Below are 22339 nucleotides of genomic sequence, written 5' to 3' on the forward strand. Positions count from 1 at the left end.
CGGAACGCCGTTCTGGGAGCAAAAGTAGAGCAGAACGGCGTTCCCTCTCAGATTAAAAAAAAAACTATTTTGGGTTCTGTAACTGTTGCAGGCTCTTTCTTGAGAGTGTTCACTAAAACAAACTAATTTAGGTGTGCTTGAATGCACCACAAATCGAGTGACATCCTTTACAGACACATAAGTAGGTAGGACAGGGGGAATCACCAGAATCTCCTCAAACTCAGGGGTTTTTTGACATTTTTTTGATCAAATCTGGGTGCAGCTTTGTCACTTTTAGCGGCCTACAGATCCGCTGATTTACCGTCTGGCCTGGGTGGGTTTTGTGCAAGGCAGACACAAGATTATTGTGAGTTTGATCAGAGATAGACACCAGAGAATAATTGGTGCTTCATCACGTTCCCCTGCACACAGGACGTTTGGCTAACACCCAGGTAAATAGTTCTGTGTGTTCACAAGTTAGACACGTTGTTATGTAATTATCCAGAAAACAACTGAGTGAGTTGTATATGGAATTTTGAAATATGCTTTAATGTTGTACCTATATTTGTACAGCAGGAAGCCATTCTCTCTGAAAGCCTATTTAAGCAGTATATTCAATTGTAGCATTGTTGGCTTTACTTGTAAACAATGCTGCTCATCATGGAGATGTAAAGTAAATGCAGTGAATAGATGGCAGCTGGGGAGCATGAATGTCTGTTCAAAAAGTCAAAGGCATCTATCCAATATTTGCTGGGATTTTCATTCTGTGCATAAGTGGTTGAAAGGTCAAAGCTAAGACCTTCACTCTCATCAAAAGGAAACTAACTCAACCTTCAATGAAAAGCTACTAAGTCTGGTTGTTACTCTGTGTCGCTGTGTTTGTTTCCTGCAACTTGGGGGACAAAGTTGAGGCTATCGACTTGAATTGCTTCACTCGGAGCAGATAAAAAATAATAGTTCCTGAAACCAAACGCAACAGTTTGAATAACATTTTAATTTTTTTCCCTCACGAGCAGTTTCAGGAGTATTTCAAGGCCAAAGAGGCGACTTAAAAGAGTCATGTCAGTCGGGACTGTGTGAAGTGGATACTGGAAATTAATTTCCCCGAAATGCTGAAGAGATGTTAAAATCCTCATCAGAGGAGGACAGGGACACAGATAGGAGGTGAGGTGAGGCTAGAGTGGCTTTTAATACATCGTGACAAAGCCAAAATGACAGGCTATCTAAGTGGGAACAGGGTGTTCTCACATGGGGTGCCGAGAAAGCTGAATGAGTCTTGTTGTGCTTGGAGGAGCACTGCAGAGGTCGCTGATGGAGGAATGCAGCCTAAAGGTTGAGAGTTGTGTGCTGTAGAGTTACAGCAATGCTTCCCTTGATAATGCATCCATACATTCAGCTAAGCATCCAGGGGAGGACAAATACAGTTCATTGAATCCAAAGCACTTTTTTTCATGTTATTTTTTAAAGCCCTGGAGAGGAAGTGATTAAGATTCAATGAACTATTACCCCATCCGTGTGAGTGCATACGTTTTCATCCTGATTTGTTCCTTTCAATCATTCATTCATTCTTTCGACTGCATTTCACATTTTTAGTCTCAATGCATCAAGATATAGAAATCCTTATCTGTACAACATGTAGTTCATTACACTCCATAACTAATGAACACCATAGACATGGTTTCCTTGCTCTTTAACACATGTTCATTAAAAAGATACTGAGCTCCACTCAAAACAGAAATGAAGTGCTGCTTAAAAACAACAGGTGGTCCAAGAAGAGGGCCCATATTAGTTCAATGAGTCTTTATTAATTTGGTGTCTAACTCATTAACAAAAGCCCAAAACTGCTCCAGACATTTCACAGTAAACAGCTTCTCATTAAACCGACTGAACAGAAGTCTATTAGATTGATTAACCTGAAAGATGTGTTGCTCATAGATTAATTTTATTAATGATAGAGGAAAAAAGCCCCAAGGTTTTTATTTAAACGCGTACAGCCTCCTCTTAAAAAGGTGAAATGTACAAGATTTATTGACATGGAACTACTGTACAGTTAGAACTTCCTCATTGATGGGGATCCCCCTTTTTTTTAAAGTTCCCCCCACTGACTACAGCTTGATTGATTTTATTATTTTTTTTAATTGAATTGAATTTGGATGATACAAATTATATTAAATAACCACATGACCAACATTGCATCGTGTGGATCTTAAAGGTGAGGGAAAATCCAATAAAGTTCAAAATGCTGCTTCTTCCCTTCCTGGATATTTGCTGACTTTTGTCCTAAAACTGACACTTTCCTTTTCACTCTAAAAAAACAAGGTTGTCTGAAGTCTAGTGTGGCACCAATTGAGCATATATGCTCTCAGCCTGCACTAGGTCAGAACGTGGATTGGTTGGTTGTGATGCTGCAGACAATGTCAGACAGACAACGTGGACCCAGCAGTGAACTTTACCTGAAGCACTTTCCATCTGCTGTTGAGATGCTCTAGGGCGCGGGCGTTCTCCATCGACAAATGGACATCAGCGATAGCCAGCTGGTGGGCCAGATCATTGACGTGCTTCATGCCCTCCTTCACCTGCGTCAGCTCCTCCTTAAAAAGCTGCAGGAGAAGCAGAGAGAAGCAGAGAGGTGGATGGAAAACAAAGCAGTCGAATATTGATACAGTTTCACAAAACAGCATATCATGACACCCATGTGTATGTTGTTATTCTTTTACATCCCCTGTCAAAAACAAGTTTGTGTTTCTGTGTGCATATCAACTGATTTCTTTTCATTCTTCTCTGTAAAATATATGAAATCAATTTTAGCAAAAATTGAAGTCTTTGAAAACTTACGCTGTGGATGTTTTAAAACTTTTTACCAACCTCACAGTGTGGAACCTAACTAAAAACTTACATCTAAAGAATAGGAAACAAAGACACTCAAAATAGATAAGAAGACATGTCTGACAAGAAAACACGAGTGTGTGCCGTTTATTCTCTGAGCACTGGTGTCTTCATTTGACAGTTTACAGTAAAGACAAGAAAACTGGAAGTCAAAGCTGCAACGCAACATTTCAGGATTTGTTAGCTGTGACTGATTCATGTCTGACAGAGTCACATGTTTTTTAGAGATACTTCTCTGCATTCCTCCATAGTGATGCTATGTTAATTAATGTGAAAACATTTATTAAATAAAGTTCAAATGTTGTAGACATCGAATTGAGGTCTTCTGTCTACAATAACGGATGGATGTCCTGTAGCATGAGCAATTTGTGACCATGTGGAAGCCGATCCTCATATTCTACAATTCTCAAATCCTTAAGCAGACTGTGATATGATATTTATTAAAATGGCTTCTTTTAATACCCTGAAATTGATCTCTGATAACTGCAAGTATGCCATCTGTGAATAGACGCCAGCAGGAGAACTGTTAAACAGAGAAATAAAGGCAGGAGTGTATGAAATACATCTTTATAAATGTAGAGCTGAAATAATCAATAGATTATTGACTCATAGATTAGTCAAACAACAGTAAATACACAGGCACCATTGTGTTTGAAAAGTTTTTCCAATCAATGATTAGATTAAATTAAAGGATGAGTTCTATATCTGAAATGGCAGGATTTGTTGCTTTTCTCATTCTTGATGAACTTGAGCTTGTATCGGTCTTTTCTTGTCTTCTGACTACTGAAAACGCTTTTACACCACATGTCACTCTATGTAAAGTTACCATCAGAAGAAACTAATCCCATTCATTTCCATTCATACACATTCATAGGCCTCTGACGAAGCAGCGGGAGCAACTTGGGGTTAAGTGTCTTGCCAATCGGACATGTTGCTGCAGGAGCTGGGGATTGAACCCCCAACCTTCCGGTTCAGAGACGAATGACTCTTAACAACTGAGCCACAGCCGCCCCATCTAACGTCAAGTCAAATCTTTCAGTTTAAGAGAGGGGTTGTAACGTTGTAAAGAATCTATAGACAGAGTGTTCAGTTGATTAGTTCAATTTATAATCAGCCCTCGTTGCACCTCTATGCATGTGTATGCATAGCGTGGTTTTATGATGCGTCCTATTTGCATGCATGCATTCATGTGTCTGAGTGTGAATGTAAATGAGTGAGGGAGTACACATGAGGCCAAGTGACAGGCCTGCCCTAGAGACCCAGCTGAACATGTGCTGGCTGTGACAGGAGTCCAAACAGTGACATGATTGTTGTGAAGTGCCCTCACTTCTAATGAATTGTGCCGCACAATTACAGGCAGCAGCGGCACTCGGCACTCACATAATGACTAAACCAATGACCTGTCATTCGTTAACAACATCTATTCAGCGGAGGATTGTAGCCCTGGCCATGCAGCCAGCGCGTCAGTTTGAAGTGCGGTGTCCTTGTCATCGTCTGTCAGATCACGGCTCCTCTGACAGGGATGTTTACACAGGCAACAAACAACACATGATTTAAAGGCTGGTACACATCTCTAACTTATTCATGAGCAACATTTCTCTGCTGTGTTTTTGAGATGGAAAAAAAAAAAAAAAAAAAAGCAAGATGTTTCTGTTTTGATGTTTGTTTACGACCTGTTGCAATCAGTGCTTTCCTAGATGAGCCAGAGGCGATTATCTCAAAGGGGACAATTAAGTTGCTCCGCAGGTGAAAGTAATTTATATCTGGGACTCATCATTATAATGTGTCTGCATTTACAAGCCTGTGTGAGTATGTGTAAGAGATAGAAAAGCTTGTATGTGTGCTCTCTGGGTATATCTACCTTGGTGGCGTCTATGTGGTCCTGCAGAGAGTCGATGAAGAGGTCTCCCACAGGCTCCCAGGCGTCTCGCACCCCCTCCGCCTGCTCCAAGGCCACAGCCAGCTCCTCCATCGCCGCCTGGATCTGAAGTAGACGCTCTAATGTCCGCTCCATGTGTCTGAGGTTGAAATATAGTTCATAAATGTCAACTAAATGCAACATTAAAGTTTGAAACAAAGCAAGAAATGCAAGAAATGTCCTAAAAAAAAATAATTATGAAACCAAAGAGCATGCGGTCAACCACATCATCTATTCAAATGTACAGCCTGTCATATTCTGCAGGGCTGTATTAAAAGGATTTCATACCATCATTCATTTCTCCATCTAAATGCATTTTTCTACAAAAACATGTTCTAATATTCTGAAAAGTAAGCTCGGAATTTTTAGCCATCCAGAACTTGATAAATGTGTTTTCTAAAATGGATATGCCACATTTTGTAATTAGGTTATGGTAATTGTGTTACTTTGAATGTATTGCTGAATAACCTTGATATGGATCACCACACAAACATTCACTGTGAGAAATTAAAGTCCTTGTGGCCTTTTAGTAAAACGAGGAAAAGTTGTATGATAAAAATTATTTTTGAATTATCCTTCAATTATTTACTAACTTGACTTTTTCACCTATCGTGAAAAGCAACCTCTCCCTACTTTACATTCCGAACACACACACACAGCATCAATCTGGTATTGATTGATTTAAATATATTTAGAAAAGAAAGGAAGAAATTTATTTATCCCAAAGCAGGGAATGAATAAAAGTGCCCATGCTTGTCAAAGTTTTCTGTTGTCAGTTATTAGGGCATTTAACCAATAGACCATTAGATTTGACATTAATGTTAATGCTGATACATCAGTGCATGTACAGCATATTCCTGTAGCTAAGCGTGGTGGAGCTACATTTAACAACTTTAAATAAAGTTCAGTTGTTTGAATATTGAGCGGAGGCCAGAGGTGACAATAAATGAAAATGTAAGAAAATGAAAAGTTCTGCTACAAAGATATATTGATTCCCATCTTTTGATTTGAAACCCCGGAGACTTACAGTATTTTTTAATCAAATAATACAAGGATGAAACACCTCTTGGTGGAACACAGACATGGGTATCTAAGATGTGGCAAATGACCTCAGCTAGAAGCTCTTCTGTGACGGTTAACAAATCAAAAAATTGTTTTAATATTTTACAATGTGTTGTTTAACCAACTTGCTTCTATAGCTTTCATGGCACTGTAAGAGAGATAAATGAACAATATATTTCCCTGACCTATAGTGGACTATAAGTATAAAGTGCCATCTAGAAAATTATAGGTGTCTCAAAATTCCACTCAAAAAGGACCCATTTCCAGACTTTTACTGTACAAGTTGAACCCAATGTTAAATAAAAAGTTGCTGACCTGTGGCGGTCCACACAGCGTGCTGTCAGCTTTTCCCACAGGTCACTGGCCACGTTTGCCTGCTTCCACACCGAGCGGCTCACATTTAAGATCCTCCGACTTGGAGACACCTCTGCAGAGGGGGAGGTGAGGCCGTGCCATAAAGGGATAAGAAGGATAAACGTGCATGAAAAATGGAGCAGAAGTGAAGTTATGAAGTAAAGGGGCGGAGCAGGGGGCGAGAAGTGTACAGCTTTCTCCAGGTGAGTGTGCCAAATATCACAAGGCGGAAAAACAACCGAATTTGCTGTATTACTTATCTGATGAGATGGTACAGTGAGGTAGAGCTAACTAGTCCCAGCTCACAGACTCAGTGTGACATCAGCACACTGCTCACAGCTAATAGCCACTAATGGAAGGTTTCCCCTGCATGGGTGCTGCTATGGGGCTGAGCTGAGAGAGCATGTTACTATGATATTTTGGCTGGCACAGCAGTTGGCTCAAAGTAAGAAGGGAACAGACCTTTTCCATCGGTCAGGGTCTCCTCTGGTTCCTGGAAGGGGTGCTGAGCCAGAAAGGCCTGGGCTGACTCCAAGACTGAGTAGATGAACGGCCCTCGAGACTTCACATCCTCCATGAACGCCTGCCGAGGAGACAAACAGAGAGAGGAGAGTGTTTCTGAGAGGAAGACAACGAAAGAAATAAACTGTGCTCAGACTAAAGGGCTGGCTCAGTCAAGGATGAAGCCTAGGAACGAAGGCAAGGGGGAACCAATCGCTCACTTCTGAACATGTCAGTGATTTCTAACATAGACCAAGACTGTCATATATTCTCTTTCCACCATATTGCCTTTCCATTGCAGAACTTTTTTAAAATATCATCAGCACATTTCTAACCACGCCTGTGTCATATGATTACCTTTACTCCTTTACTATGTTTTTTTTTACATGAGTGGTTTTATGTTTTATTTGTCAAACACTGTAAAGCTATTATTTCAGCTGCTGCTGTACCATTTGTTCAAAAGGTTTTGAGCTTGAACGTTCAAAGTTCAATGATAAAAAAAGGTACATACAAGCAAATAAGACAAATCATTGGTTCCTTTTTTTTTAATCCTTTTTCTCCATAATAAATTACATGTCTTTGGGTTTTTGGTCTGAAAAAAAAAAAGTAAATCTAAGTTACCATTATTAGCTCAGGGAACTTTTTGCAGCCATTGTCAACTTTGAAAGTTTATCACCAGAAAGCTCGCCTCAAACTAAAGCTTACTTTTTGTAAAACACCACATGGCTGAATTCTATCGTCACCAGTACAAGTTAGGATGTTTCATGAACACATGATGGGAAACTAGCCAATATTATAACATGCTAATGGTGTACGTAGCTTTTAAACACAAGGACACTGATAAAATGAGGCTCTGCCAAAGAGAAAAAACCAATGCATTATGTGAAAAAAGAACAAAGACATTGAAACAATGTACATTTCAGTCCTGGACGCGTGACATTTAAGAGACTTCCTGAGGATATGAGACAAACAGAACTGGCCAGTCAGAAGACAAGTGGTAAGATGCAGAGAGTATTTTGCATGAACTCATGTTTCATATTATTTGATTTACCTCCATATTTGAGCTGATTCGACTTGATCAAGGGTGTAAGGACAGACGTTGCTCTACAGATTGTATTTTTGGGCGGAATAAATAAAACTGACTTGACCTCGCTTCCATTTAATTCCCGGTGATTCACAACATGTCCAGGCAGCTAACAAGAACAAACAGTAGATTTATGTCTGACTTCCATTATTCACATTCTGCTGTGACATTTTCATTGGTCCAGTTTCAAATGATGGATTGCCTGTGACCGATGAGAGGAAGTACCTGCAATATAAATTTGGTGAGTTTAAAAAATAGTCTTTGTGAGTTCACGAGGACAGACCATTGACTATGATAAGAATATAGTTATATATATTTTTGGTCTCAAAGAAGAATTTACACACAAGAGCCTTAAACCCCATGTGGCCAGCAGTGAGACACTCATTTATTGCAAGATGGAGTTGGATTTAATTTGAGTCAGAAAAACTCCCCTACTTGCAACTTTATTCATTTCCTCAAATTTTGGTCTTCTTCAAAATGTAATGACTTTCATTTTGTAAATGATGCCTTCATTTTCATAAGGAGAGGACGAAGCCGGGTAGACTTTAGGGAAATCTTGCATTTGACAAGTCCATACCGCGGCAGCAGGATAGAGGTGTAGTAATGCTTTTCTATCATCTCTTCTTGTGGTTCCAAGAACCAGAGGTGGAAAACACTGAAACCAGGATTTTGAAAGTAAAAAGAAAATAGAGCATTAACCAGTGGGTGATTTCACAGTGGCTACTTCCACTTCTTAAATGTGGGCTGTGAGATCGCCTAAATGCAACATGAGGTAACTGTCCAGCACATGGTACAAAACAGGAAGCTGACACAGGTTCAGAACATCAAATGTGGGCAAAAGAGAAGAGTAGGAGAAGTCAATGAATGCAGAATTTGGAGCAGGGCAATTCATTTTAATTTCATCCATATTGTTATATGAGCACTTGTAATAGATACATCGCAAAAGTCTGGATTTATAGCAATGAATGATTTAATATGAATAAGCACCGCTTTCATACTCAGAATGCATACTTTTACTTACTGGATTGACGCCTGGCTTTAATGACATTTTGATATGTTCAGATGGAGCTCATCAGCTCCCCTCAGATTAATTGGTGACATTGAAGTGGTAAAAAAAATGTTTGCTGTTTTATTTTGGATTCAGGAGGGAAATGTTGCAAACACAGTTATTGTGTAAAAACAAGGGCAGCAGATAGACATAGAAATCAAGGTATAACTAACATTCACTCTTTAATTTATGTTTATTAATCACACTTCGGTATTGCAAAAGTGAACAATGTTGTAGGCTATTTTTTTTTTTCGGATATGGTGCATTTTTAATTTAGAGTATATTTTATGTGACGCAACATAAGTAGAGAACAAGTAGACTAGAAAGTAAAAAAAAAAACAGAGTCTCTTAATATCCTGTAGCTAGATGAAGTGTTGCGTCATGTATCTACTGGTCATACCTACACTCATTAGGCTGCAGCAGAGTATTGCATTAAAGAAGAATACATTTTGATTTAAGTCTGAGAAATATATTTTATTGTGTAAGGCAAGTATGATGTCACTTTGCAGTCAAAGGTTACAAAAAGGTGCTTTTATGATGAAAGAAGAGAGACACACATGCAACAAAGAAACACATGGGAGGAAAAAAAAATCATGGAAACGCATCTTTTTTTGCAATGCATTGGTAACCACTAAGAGAAATGAAGACACACATACACCAGCAGCGATCCACATGGTAGGACAACATGAGATTACGTGTTACCGTATGTGCTGAGAACCCGGGGGCTCAATGGGACACCAAATCTAGAGGGAGTAGTGGTCAGCTACAGACTTTTGCAAGGAGGAGCCAATTATCTGGAAAAAACCGTGCTCCTGGAGTCAACATTCAACAGCACTGCTAAGTAAATAACAGACAGGGCTCAGTGTGAAAGAAGACACACACATACAGAGATGCAGGACTTTACTCCACCGCTGAGCAGATACCCAGAGCCTCCCGGGGGCCTTGAAGAAAGCCAGTGTGTCATTCTTCTACACACTAATCTCTGTTCTCTATATAACACACTGCAGGTATGCGAGTTAAAGCCAGGGACATGCCCTCTCTTCAAAGTAATTTATTTAGGTTGAAGACAGCATTCTCAATCCTTTTACGCTATGAAGAGATTACGATTTCAGCTGAAAATCTACATTACCAGCTGGAATTAGCAGCATCATTTGGTGCAGCAGCAGTGACTGTTTCAGTGACTATTAAGAAACCCCAGAACCAGAGCCCGGTAAGCCTGATAACACAGAGCGAGGAGGAGAGCTAAACAGAAAGCTTCCCCCCCCCCCAGTAAGAAACAGCAGCAAACATGAGGCAGAACAGAGAAAACATGCAGAAATGTGTAGCGGTAGGAGGCTGTGGCAGCAGATAAGATTCTCAGTGTAGCAGTCATGAAGAAAACCTGCAGTCTGTCCTCTTCTCTTCCTCCCTCGCACACTCTTTCGATAATCACAACCCTCCTTGCTTCCTTCCTTCCTGTTCTTTCCCTGCACCCTCTCTTCATCCTCTCTTTAGCTGCTTTGCTGCCCCAAAGAGGAGCTGAGCCACGGATTCCCTGAGCCAGCTGTCATGTTAAAACTTTAATTCCAGCTAAATTTCACACTCAGAGGCTTCATCTTTGGTTGAAGGAACATTAAGAGAGAAGCCTTCAGATCAGATTAAGATACATAATGCATGGAGGAGGGAAAAAAAAGTGTGTGTGTGTGTGTGTGTGGGGGGGGGGGGGTTGACTTCATTAGAGACTCCATTGACTTCTAAACATGTTGATAGTGTGCCTTTTACTCCTCCCGCCAGACGGTCGCTCGCAACAAGAGAGGAGATTCAGCGGTTGCTTCAGTCCCACAAAATCCCTCCAAACGGCAAAATGCTCACTTATCCCAACACAGCAGAGCCTCACATAAAACATATCTTCCCACCCAAACTCCCCTCCATCCCCACCCAAACACAGTCAACAAAATCCCAAACCAACACACACACACACACACACACACACACACACACACACACAAATGTAGCGCAGAAGACGTTCATCCTGCACACAAAACCGACATCAGAATAATCCACTTAAGATCAATAATTCACATTTCTTAAAACGCATTAATTCTCTATGGAAAACTGGGATGCAATTTCCCCCTCTGCTTTGTCAGAAAAGTTTTAGAGCAACCAGGCGCTCAGGAAGCCTCGGCATCTCAGATAATGAAGGCGCGCTGTGCGGGAGATGGAACATTTTGGAGAGGAAGGGGAGAGGAGAGATGTTTAACACTGAGAACTATAAATGACTCAGTGAGTTTTTGGAGGGCTGTGCATCATCAAGCAGCACCATCACTGTTGGAGGGATGACGAACACACAGAGTGCAAGACAAGGAGGAGTGGAGAGGGGGGGGGCCAGATAATAGAAGATTAGGGGGGGGAAAAGGGGGTCAGGAGAAACTTAAGGGTAGTGTTAAGTTTAATTGTGGGGCTGATTTCACAGAGCACAAGTCAAGGTGCGATTGGAGCCACAAACCTATCACCATCGATACAAGTCCTCTTTCAGAGTCGCCGCACAAACTGACAGCACAGAAAATTGGAGAGAGGGTGGAAAGGGAAACTCTGGTGTACTTACAGAACCAATTACAGGTGTGTGTGTGTGTGTGTGTGTGTGTGTGTGTGTGTGTGTGTGTGTGTGTGTGTGTGTGTGTGCGTGTGTGTGCGTGTGTGCGTGTGTGTGTGTGTGTCTGCGTGTGTGCGTGTGTGTGTGTGTGTGTGTGTGCGCGTGTGTGCGTGTGTGTCTGCGTGTGTGCGTGTGTGTGTGTGTGTGTGTGTGCGCGTGTGTGCGTGTGTGCGTGTGTGTGTGTGTGTCTGCGTGTGTATGTGTGTGTGCGTGTGTGTGTGTGTGCGTGAGTCTGCGTGTGTGTGTGTGTCTGCGTGTGTGTGTGTGTGTGTGTGTCTGCGTGTGTGTGTGTGTCTGCGTGTGTGTGTGTGTGTGTGTCTGCGTGTGTGTGTGTGTCTGCGTGTGTTTGTGTGTCTGCGTGTGTGTGTGTGTGTGCGTCACAATAGTCCCACTTCCTGTGATACATCATCCACAGTTTAGATGATATAACAGGAAATGGAAGAAAATCCCGAGCATCTTAGGTCACGTCTCTCCAAAGAAGTTCAGTCGTACAAGTAATCGAAAACCATTTCTTCTTGTGGTTCTATCCTTTACACACACATCCAAGTACATTTTGTGTTAATCTGAATCTAGTATTCTTTACTTAATATTGTTTATTCACAAAAATATAGATATTTCTAATTCAGCTATGGTTTATTTTGGCATTATAATCTTTTTTTTTTTCTTAATTTCTTTATGCCACACTCTAAGAGAACATCAGAGACATACACATGTGCCTGCTGAGCAGTCCCTGGGGTCCTACCAACCTTCTGGGCTTTAAAACATGTCACTTATAAAGATTTCAGTGGAGAGACTTCCTCCCTAAAAGACATCCTGAGATTATGATTGTCCCACCAACAAACAACAAACAGGAAAGAAATTTAATTTCTTTTGATCTGCTTGAGCAACCTCTGAAGTCACAAGCTTGATCAATTCATGAAATCTGATAGAAACGAGTATATAGATAGATATAAATCGTTTTCTATCAGGAACCAGAGAGTTACTGGTTTATGTGTGTACATGCATATGGTCAACCGAAACAGAGTTTTCATTCATTGGCTGGTTATTAATCTTTTCTGAGCTCTGAAGACAGAACAATTTTCACGTGTGGTTTGATGTCGTTTGATGGCTCTGTGTTTTAACACCATACAAACTACCCTCTAAGACTGAGGCACAGTATAAACACAAGACTCACATATAATAGAAAGTTAAAGCTCATTTTAGAAGCATTTAACATATTCAAATAATCACATCAATGTGCTTAAGTGGAGGACTGAAGCCCATCTTGGAACTCGGCTCATACTCAACTTTGACGACTCGGACTTGGACTCAGAATCAGGTAGTGGGGACTCAACTGGACTCAGATTTTTCTTTGGTGACTCGGACTCAACTTGGACTTGAGCACTGGGGACTCGAGGGTTTGTTGACTCGACTACAACAGTGGTAAAAACAAGATGGCAGCTGTCTCTGCCAAGTCAACCTACAGCCAAACCCAAGAAGAAAGAGAACAAGATGCAAAACCTCAACAAATGAAAGAGTTGAAACCGTTTCATAATGTTTGTAGTTTATGTTCATATAGAATTTGTGACAAGCTACAACACTGATTAAAAAGAAGAAACAAGTCTTTGCATGTAGTATCTACAGAAGCCCTATATATGTATCCATATATTTATTGTAGTCCATTTCTATGATACTGAGTCATTTCTGGTTGTTTTCTCAACATTTTGACTTAATTTTCTCATTTAATCGAGATATCAAAGCTCGTTTTCCTGATGATGATGAGAATTTTCAGGAGATCTAAAAAGCAAAACAATAGGCTGTGTGTTCATTGTGATAAGCCTGACCACAGGATGCCGTGCTGTCAGTGCACACACCAATGAGGTTTTTGTTTTGTGCTTTAGCAACTCCGGGGTTACAGGATGAATAAGTCACAATCTTAAGAAAAAAATCCGATTACTTGTTATCATGGGAAAACTGATTAATAAAATGTGCAGAATCATGTCTGCTTAGGGCTTCCATAGTAACCTTTAAGTCTACATTGGTATTGATTTTTGGTAATGTGACAAATTTACATGTAGTTTCTGTCTACCAAAAGAATAAATATAAGGGTTTAACATATACTGCATTTGCTTTCTACAACTAGTAAACTGATAACTTAGTTATTTCTTACAGTAAAACCATCTCATCCTGCAGCTTTCTCTTTAAAGATAGTGCATATTACATGTACTGGTGTTCTAACTCAAGGAAGTCAAAAAAGCATATCGTCTGGGTCTTAAGAGGTTAATTTACCTTGTGGAAATCAATAGAATTTCATTTTATTTTGTTACACTCTTAAAAAGGTGAATATATCCAAAACGAGCTTTCTAATGGTGGACAAACTGAAATCGATCAGGCACAGTTTGAACCCGCCATCACAGACCTGAGACGATGTAGGAAGAGAAAATAAGAGAAAATAACTGAAAGAAGTGTGAGGGTTTAAAAATGAGATCAAAGACGCAAGATGTATGTCGGGAATTTTAAAAAGCACTGATTCGGCCATGATCAATAAGGTCTGTGGATGTGTGTCCTTCTATCCATGCTAGCCCTTGAAGGGATTTAAATAGCCAGTTTGAATCGCTGAACCATGGAGGACTTATCTGAAGAGGAGGAAGAGGAGGGGGAGGAGGAGTAGGAGGAGGAGGAGAACAAGGCTAGCTGTCAGCAACCAGAACTGATGTTCCCTTAAGCTTTAATCTTTGATATTTAAAAAGAAATGTTAAAATCGTTACCATTGCTATCATCTTAGTGCTGGATACTGACAACAAGGTAATATAACCTCTGGGTTTGGTATTTTGAGCGCATTGAGATGCTACAATTTTTGGTTTCTAGTTATTTCTTTGCACTCTCATTATAATTTACTGACAGAACTTCATCAGAAAGTCAAACAGAGATTGAAACTGAGGTGAAGCAGGTAATCCTCATGTGATTCAGTGTTAATCAAAATGCTTATTTACCTCAGAGGGAATGAATACTTTTTTTTTTTTTTAAATCACGCTTATAATGTGCAGATTGTGTGTTTGTGTTACAGTTTGCCATTTTAAAACAAATCCCCCCAGGCCACAGCAGAGAATTAGAAAGGGAACAGCATGCATGGTTATACAAATCTCAAGACGGCAAAATTGTGAGCTCAGATGAATGTAATGTCAAATACAAACTGTCTTATTATGCTTTTTCCAGCAGTCCAGAGATGCAGAATTAGACCACTTAATTTTTACAACCCCAAATTCAAAGAAGTTTATACAAACAAAAACAGAATGTGATTATTTTCAAAACATTGAGACTCATGATTGATTGAAAAAGGTGTTCAAACTTAGAGATCTCTTTGTGTTTGGGACATTTTATGTCCTATTTGAATGCGAATTGTCCAATATGTTTAAAATAGTTGGGACAGTGGCAACAAAAGACTGGTTAAGTTGTGAAATGCTTAAAGAAATAAATAATGGAACATCTCAAAGTTAGCTGGTAACAGGTTGAAAACATAATTGGGTAGAAAAAGCAACACGATCTCATCCCCAACTCGTCATATATTGATGGTTGATCAGGTTGGAAATAAGAGTCTCTCAGAGAGGCAGAGTCTGTCTGAGGTAAAGATTGGGAGGGGTTCACTATTCTTTGAAAGACAATGTAAGCAAGCACTTTAAGAAAAATGTACTTCGACTCTGAATACATATCTGTATGCAGACTACCAGGCCAAAAAAAAAATATTGTGTGTCTGATCTTCTGACCGTCAGACAGCCCTGCATTACAAACAGACACGGTTCTGTAGTGGACCTCACTGTGTGGGTGCTAGAACACCTCAAAGCAAATTGTCTGTATTCACAAATGTTACCTAACTCTCTGCCATGCAAAAAGGAAAACTTTATATAAACCAGATCCAGAAAGACTGCTACCTTCTCTCCTTCTCTGGGTTCAGGCTCATTCGAAAAAAGACTGAGGCAAAGTTTGAAAAATATCCTGAGGTCTCATGAGTCAAAATCTGACTTCCTGTTTGGAAATCCTGGACAGTCTGTTCGCTGGGCTAAAGAGGACAGGTGCCATCTCGCTTGTTATCAGTGCTCATTTCAAAAGCCAGCATCAGTTGTGGTCTGTCCAGTGAGTTTATGAGTTTACTCTTGATGAAAAAGCTTACTCCACAGATTGATTGTAATGTGAATCAGTCTTCCACCTCCCAGTTAGTTTCAAATGTACAAGGGAGATATTAGAAGACTACAGAAGCTACTTCCAAACAGAGAACAAAATGTGTGAGACAACAGGAGGCTGTTGGGTTATGAACTAGTTCTACATCCAACTCAGTGTGCATCTCAGCTAGTAATGAAAATGTCTCCGTCCCTCCTCTGCGCATTCCCTCTCCAGTTTCTTTAAAACAATGATTGTTTTAGCATCAAATAAACCACTGATTTCAAGAAAAGATTTTTCATTCCACATATAAACAACACTGCACAAAGCCCCACCTACATCAATTGTATCAATGACAGCTGAACTCCGAGAGAGTTTCAACTATCTCGTATTGACTCAGGCTGGACAATAAACTCAGCGTGATCAATATCTGTGAGTTCTACACAAGCTGCCCACAAAGACTATCTGTTATCTGCAAAATGCTCTATTCTGTTTCTCACCTTTTGCTGCTGCCCTGGAAGACCATGAAACTCATAATACCTCACTGCTGCTGAAACACATTTATCTACTATGTCAACTGTCCCCAGCATCAGAAATTCACCCATTTACTCTGCAAACACTGCCCAAAGGATGAATGAATGAACCTGGGACAACTGTAGAAGAGTGTTCTCTCAACTGGATGGTCGGGGGTTTGATCCCCAGTTTCTGTAGACACTTGTCCGAGGTAAAACTCATACGTCCCAAGTGCTTAGTCTGCGGTGCATGAATGAATATGTATGAATGGGATTAGTTAATACTGATGGACACTTATATGCCACCAGTGTTTGAATGGGTGTGAATTAGTAGGTGTGACCTGCTGTGTAAAAATGCTTTGAGTAGTCAGAAGCGCTCAGCCTCCCAACCCCCAGCCTCTCATATCTCAGTGACAGGGTCGTCACACAAATCCCACAGAGCAGAGCACATAAACCTTGTAACACTCACTATCCATTTTTTTTTCAAAATCCTCCCACAAAGAAGCAGATATGAGGCTTCAAAGATGGAAAGGGCACTCAATACCATCACATACAAAATGTATGTATCTCAGATATAGACTCAATCTATCTGTGTGCTTCTGTTCACATAAATCTCTTTGTCTGAAGTACGTACTTGGAGATTTCCCTTTGGCCCAATAAAGACTCTATTTCATCACTATTTGTACTGGACGTGCAATGTTTGGACTGGAGGTGTATCATTGTCCACATTACCTGGTGGAACTCCCTCTGGTGCTGCACAGCCCCAACATCACCTCCTATGGGCAGCTGCTCTGACAGCTCCTCGTCCTTGGCTGTCAGCCATTCGATGATCTCCTGCAGAGAGAGCTGCAGCTTCCCGCTGTTGTCGGAGAAGGCCTCTAGCCGCACTCTGCAAGCACACACATAAACACACATTCGGTTAGGCAAACAGATTATTTGGTTATTCACCATGCATAATGTCAACAGTTTCAAAACGTCATCATAATATGTAAAAACTTTAGTTAGTATTTAAGCATTTATATGCAATGCTTAAAGTTTATTCATGTTGTGATGATCATGTTACTTTTGGAAGTGCTGCATGGAAACTGCATTTTAGCATTGATTTTTTTGACAAGGATTGTATTTTGATAATTCTAGAAGTAACATTTGAATGTTTTTGTTTTATGGAAGTATTAAAATGAACAGTGTGCTAAACCTTTCCTCCAAACAGAGATTATAAAGACATAGCTCAGCAATCATAACCAGACACTGTTAGCATCAATTGCTCGATATATGCAATGGATCTATCGAGACTTAAGTTGTCCATTTCTCCTTCAAAAACCCAACGAAAAAGATCAAAAATCCTACAAACAATATAAAACTGCTCTCGCACGATGCAAAGTTAAGCTTAGCTGCTCTGTTTGATCATTAATTGGATAATGAGAAGCTGACACACAGAAAACAAAGCTGTATGTGTTGGTCCAAACTCGAGCCATAAAAATGGAACATATAACATTAAAAATGTAAATAACAACCTCTATCTTGTGTATGGGTCAAATTTGACGATTTTAAAAGTTTAGATATGAGTAGACTCTTTCTGACACAAATGGAGAGTAGTTTTATGAAGCAAGTGGCTAAACAAAGTAGTGTTAGAATTCATTTTTAGCAATCTATCTGACTTTTTCCATATACACCATAGTTCTATTTCCAGCTCTTACCGAGTGTATGCTGAAATACCATTAGCAATGCTGATTCTTAACTCTCAGGTCTTCTACGCTGATCCTCAACTGGTGAGGATGCAAAGTAAAGAGCAACAGCCTTAAATCATCGCTCTGCCAGTCACAGCAGATACTCTGCAACTCTGCATGTTTGGCACATGTCAGACAAGGTAACACACACACAGTCACAGGTTAGTTCTGCTGCAGGATTGCTGGAGTGAATCAGGAACAAATAACAAGGAGAATCTATTTGCTCACCACCTGCCAGCAACACGAGAGATGTCAGAAAGAACCACTGCTCGTGTATCAGTGGCACAGCTGGTACTTAAGTAGTTGGGGGGGGCATCTTAGTGCTTCAATTACACAGCAGAAGCCAGCACTCAAATATATATATTATTAAAGCTGATGTGAAGTCAGGGGAGCACTAGAAGATTTCAGAGTTGAAATGAAGACAATAAAGTTACAGTCAGAAAGAGTTTTCACAATGATGCATTTCTGCAGCTAGGGTTAACACACAGTGTCTGGCATAGCGATCTTCCTCCTCAAATTTTTCCACACACTTTCAGTTTAAAACATGCACATTTCAATGGGTTTTAAGTGAAATACTACTGGAACAACACAAAAACACACTAATTTGAGGTGTGAAAGGAAAATATTCAAGGTTTTTTTTAAATGATTTCTAAATAAGAATATGAAAAGCTTGAGCTGCTTTGTTGTGAACCCCTGGACTCAGATCAGGTGCAACTAATTGCCTTTAGATTATTTTGAGGTTGTAACATTGTTAAATGTGGACAAGTACATGGAGGATGAGGTCAAACCTAATAAGACATTCACCGTTAAATACAGCAACAACATTCTCTGCCATTATCTCGTGACCTCCGCCGTTAGCGTGCTGACATTAGCGATGGCACGTTAGCAGCTGGAAAAAGACTTGTGAAGCAATTTTCCTCAAACTGAGTTTGGCAAAGATGAGTTGTGACACATGAGGGATTACATATCACTTCAGAGATGACAGTTTCGGGAAGGCATGTGGGAAAAGCTTTTAAACCTTAAGGGGGGGAGGTGAAATCAAGCTTGTAAGTGCACATTTCAGAACTGATAGCACTCTCTTTTAAAACCTGCAGTCAGGAAACTTGTGTGAGACAGGAAGACCGTGCTGTCCCTTTAGCCTCATGTTGCCCCTCCAGCTCAGACTGTTGAGGTAATTGAATCAAAGAGGAAATGTTTTTTTTTTCTTTGGCACCTCCAGACCAGGCAGGAATACACACAAACACACACACACACACACACACACACAGAGAGAGAGAGAGAGATCTGACTCAAATCAGAGCCAAACCTGGCCTTGGCTGTGTCTAAGTAATGTCATCCATCAAAAGATGAACCTGGCAATGTTGCAGAGAAGTTTCAAAACGCTTCAGAACCTCAAAAGCGACCTCCCGCCTATTCACACACTTATACAGAACCATGCACAACCAAACACACACACACACACATCTCACAGTACACTCACCCATCACGAGCGCTTCCATTACACACACACAGGGCGAGACAAATAGAGCGCTGCCTGAGCTGTAATGGAATCGTTGTCACATGGTGGGTGCTGCCAAGAACAACTCTTGCCCTGCTAAGCTGTAGGGGAGCCAGGATAAAGGTTTGCCAGTATGAGAGACAGACAGGTTTTTTTTATTTCTGTAGTGAAAGAATCTTGATATCAGTTTACACCAAAGTTCTGCAGATTTTATTAAAGAGATTCCAAGGATCATGAGTTTGTTTTTGTGCGGACCAAAAACAGGCCGGGTGTACTAGCTCTTAAAGATCAATTCCAGGAAATAAGCTTCTGCTGAACATTTCTTTTTCCACTTTGGACCAGAAAAACAAGCTCCAAACACAACACTTTCAAATCTACAGCTCAAACTGTTTTTAATAATTGTGTTTTAGCCAACTGGTGAATGTAAGTGCAACATTTCAATCTCTTATAACTCTTATGTTGGTCTCCACTTTTACTCCCTTTAGCGGCAAAATGCTAGTTTATGTAGCTACTAACTTCCCTCTGCTAGCTATGTAATGAGCAGTGGGTTTTAAGAGCTTTTTCATTAGCTGCATGATGCAACTTTTAACAGAGCTGCCATTCTCACTTCCCAGCATTATGAGGCATTGTTAAGTAGACATTTTCAATAGTACCCATTTTAGAATGAAGGTATTTTAGTCGGTCTTAAATTATTTAAGTTACTTTTTTGTAATTAAAGTTGGTTTACAGTTACCTTCAGGTTGAATTAAAAAAAACAAGATGAAATAAAGCATATAAAGTGACACGCTTAAGGTTAAAGGTTGGCAATACTAATACTAAAAGCTTTAAATGATTGCAAAGGCAAACAAAAGGAATATGCAACACATTATATGTCTTGTTAAATTCTGGTCACTCTTCTTGTTGCTCCTCAAAGTGTATCGTTTCATATCATTTGAAGCTGCATGGTTGAGGCGTTGATGTGTATGTAACAGAGCAGGATTATGTACGTGTGGTTGATTTAAAATAAACAACAATGTAAATGTTTACAGCACTAAAGAGACCTGTGAGAACAAAATGGTTGGCCCACTGATGTGCTTATAATAGCCGCAGAGGCTAATCCAAGCTTAGGATACACAAACTGCTTTCAAATTCGCTAAATTAAATCATTGTTGGTCGGATCAGCAGATTATTTTACAAGATAATTATAGGGGCTAAAGAATTGCAGTCGGTCAAAGTAGCTGTTTACAACCGGCTGTGACTCAGTGGTAGAGTTGTCCATCCCTCAACCGGAAGGTGAGGGTTCAATCCCCAGCTCCTGCAGTCACATTTTCAAGTGTCCTTGGACAAGACAATGAACCCCAAATTGCTGCTGATGCTACGTCAGCGGTGTGTGAATGTGTATGAATTCATTAGTTAATACTGATGGACACTTTATATAGCAGCCTCGGCTTAAGTGTGACAATGTGGTGTGAAAAAGTGAGTGTGACATGCAGTGTAAAAAGTGTTATACAAGTCCATTTGCCATTTACCAGACAAACAACGTGTGTGTTGTCTTTTTGAGAGAGTGACTCATCCTAAAATGTTCAGTTTTCTAGGGAAGTCGGAGTGTACCTTAAGTGCTCTTTGGTGGATAGCATCTTGACTAAAGAACATGAAGCTGTCTGAGAAACACAAAAGGGCATAATTACCAGAAAAAGCTGCTTACGGTGTGTTTTTATTTGACCCTTGAGTGTGTCCCTATAACACCCACTCTCACAAATGAGCATACAAATAACACAACTGTTCACATTCAATATAAGTGAAGTGCATATGTTAAAGTCATGTTTGCATGCAGTCCTTACTATTAACTCCTGGTTAGAGTTGATGTGGCCAAATACCATGCATCACTTTAAAGGGTATAGGTTTGTATATTATTTGTGCACTGTGTGAAGAGCATTTTTCTTTTTCTCCTTTTTTGGCTGCTCTTAAAAACTGTAAGTTTTCCCATTGTGGGTTGAATACAGGTTCATTTTTATCTAAATAAATATGAGGTTATTGTGGTGAAGTGGTCAGAGTTTGATGTGATCTGATGAGGTTTAGTTAAGAGAACACATCATGTTTTGCATTCAAAAAGTATATTCATTAATTCAGTAAAATTACTGTAAGCACACGATGTTAAGATTATTTATAACATCAAGTAAAGTTTAGTCCAGGTATGTTTCTTGTGTGCTTCTCTCACAGGACATGAAGGCCTTTTTTCTGCTGAAGTCCCAAGTTTGTTTGACCCATCTGCCCATCCATCTACCCTGACTTCCTCCATACACAGACTATTTTGCTCTTTGAACAACATCTACTGACATGTGAGTTATTTCAAAGCATCCTCTTTCCCCAGATGGGAACAGTAGGAATTGGTGTATAACCTAAAAGCGATCTGGACTTTGGCATATGCACACGTAATGTAAGGGTAAAAGCCATGGCATTTTTATGTTATGTGATGAGGTGAGCTGTGGTTTCCTATCTCAGGTTCTTCATACCAGGCAACAGGCTTGATTACCACAGCTGCTTTATGCTACTGACATATTGTTTGACATGTAGGACACGTTTAACATACAGATTGATCTGTTGGTGTGCCAGTAAACAGCTTCCAGGCTGAAACACAGCGGATCTCTCCAGGGAACACGTGATGAAATCTAAGCTGAGACATGCTGTCAAAATAACAGGTATTGTCAAAATGAGGATCATAGACCTTTCCTGGATTAGCCCCAATCAAAGGATTCAAATGAGAGAGACCAACCTCCGTAATGAATGTAAATACACAGATGCAAGGGACGAATCAACATCCATATGTCCTTGAGTGGGAACAGAAATCCTAATCACAATGTTGTGGGTTTCATGTTAGCAGTTATATTGCAAGCTCAGCATGGGAAAAGCTATAGTCCTTAAAGTGGGTGGACGTGTGACCCTCTGCACTTTGTCGCATGTCATCCCTCACTCTCTCATGCCAGCTTTCTACTATATAAACTGTCCTCCGTTCAGAATGAAAAGC

At 40.1% G+C, this 22339-nt stretch overlaps 1 protein-coding gene across 2 annotated transcripts in view; it reads right to left on the reverse strand.

The window, feature by feature from the left end:
• drp2 (dystrophin related protein 2) overlaps positions 1–22339 on the reverse strand; it is a 159525-nt gene that overhangs the window by 36378 nt on the left and 100808 nt on the right. For both annotated transcript variants that reach the window (XM_065958492.1, XM_065958491.1), the window contains 5 exons: positions 16843–16999; positions 6662–6782; positions 6161–6272; positions 4727–4883; positions 2433–2579 (listed from right to left, as the gene is read on the reverse strand). In XM_065958492.1, coding sequence (XP_065814564.1) covers positions 2433–2579; positions 4727–4883; positions 6161–6272; positions 6662–6782; positions 16843–16999 — 694 coding nt within the window. The remainder of the gene's footprint in view (positions 1–2432; positions 2580–4726; positions 4884–6160; positions 6273–6661; positions 6783–16842; positions 17000–22339) is intronic.

This window comes from Labrus bergylta, chromosome 9, assembly GCF_963930695.1.
Source record: "Labrus bergylta chromosome 9, fLabBer1.1, whole genome shotgun sequence".
Lineage (NCBI taxonomy): Eukaryota > Metazoa > Chordata > Actinopteri > Labriformes > Labridae > Labrus > Labrus bergylta.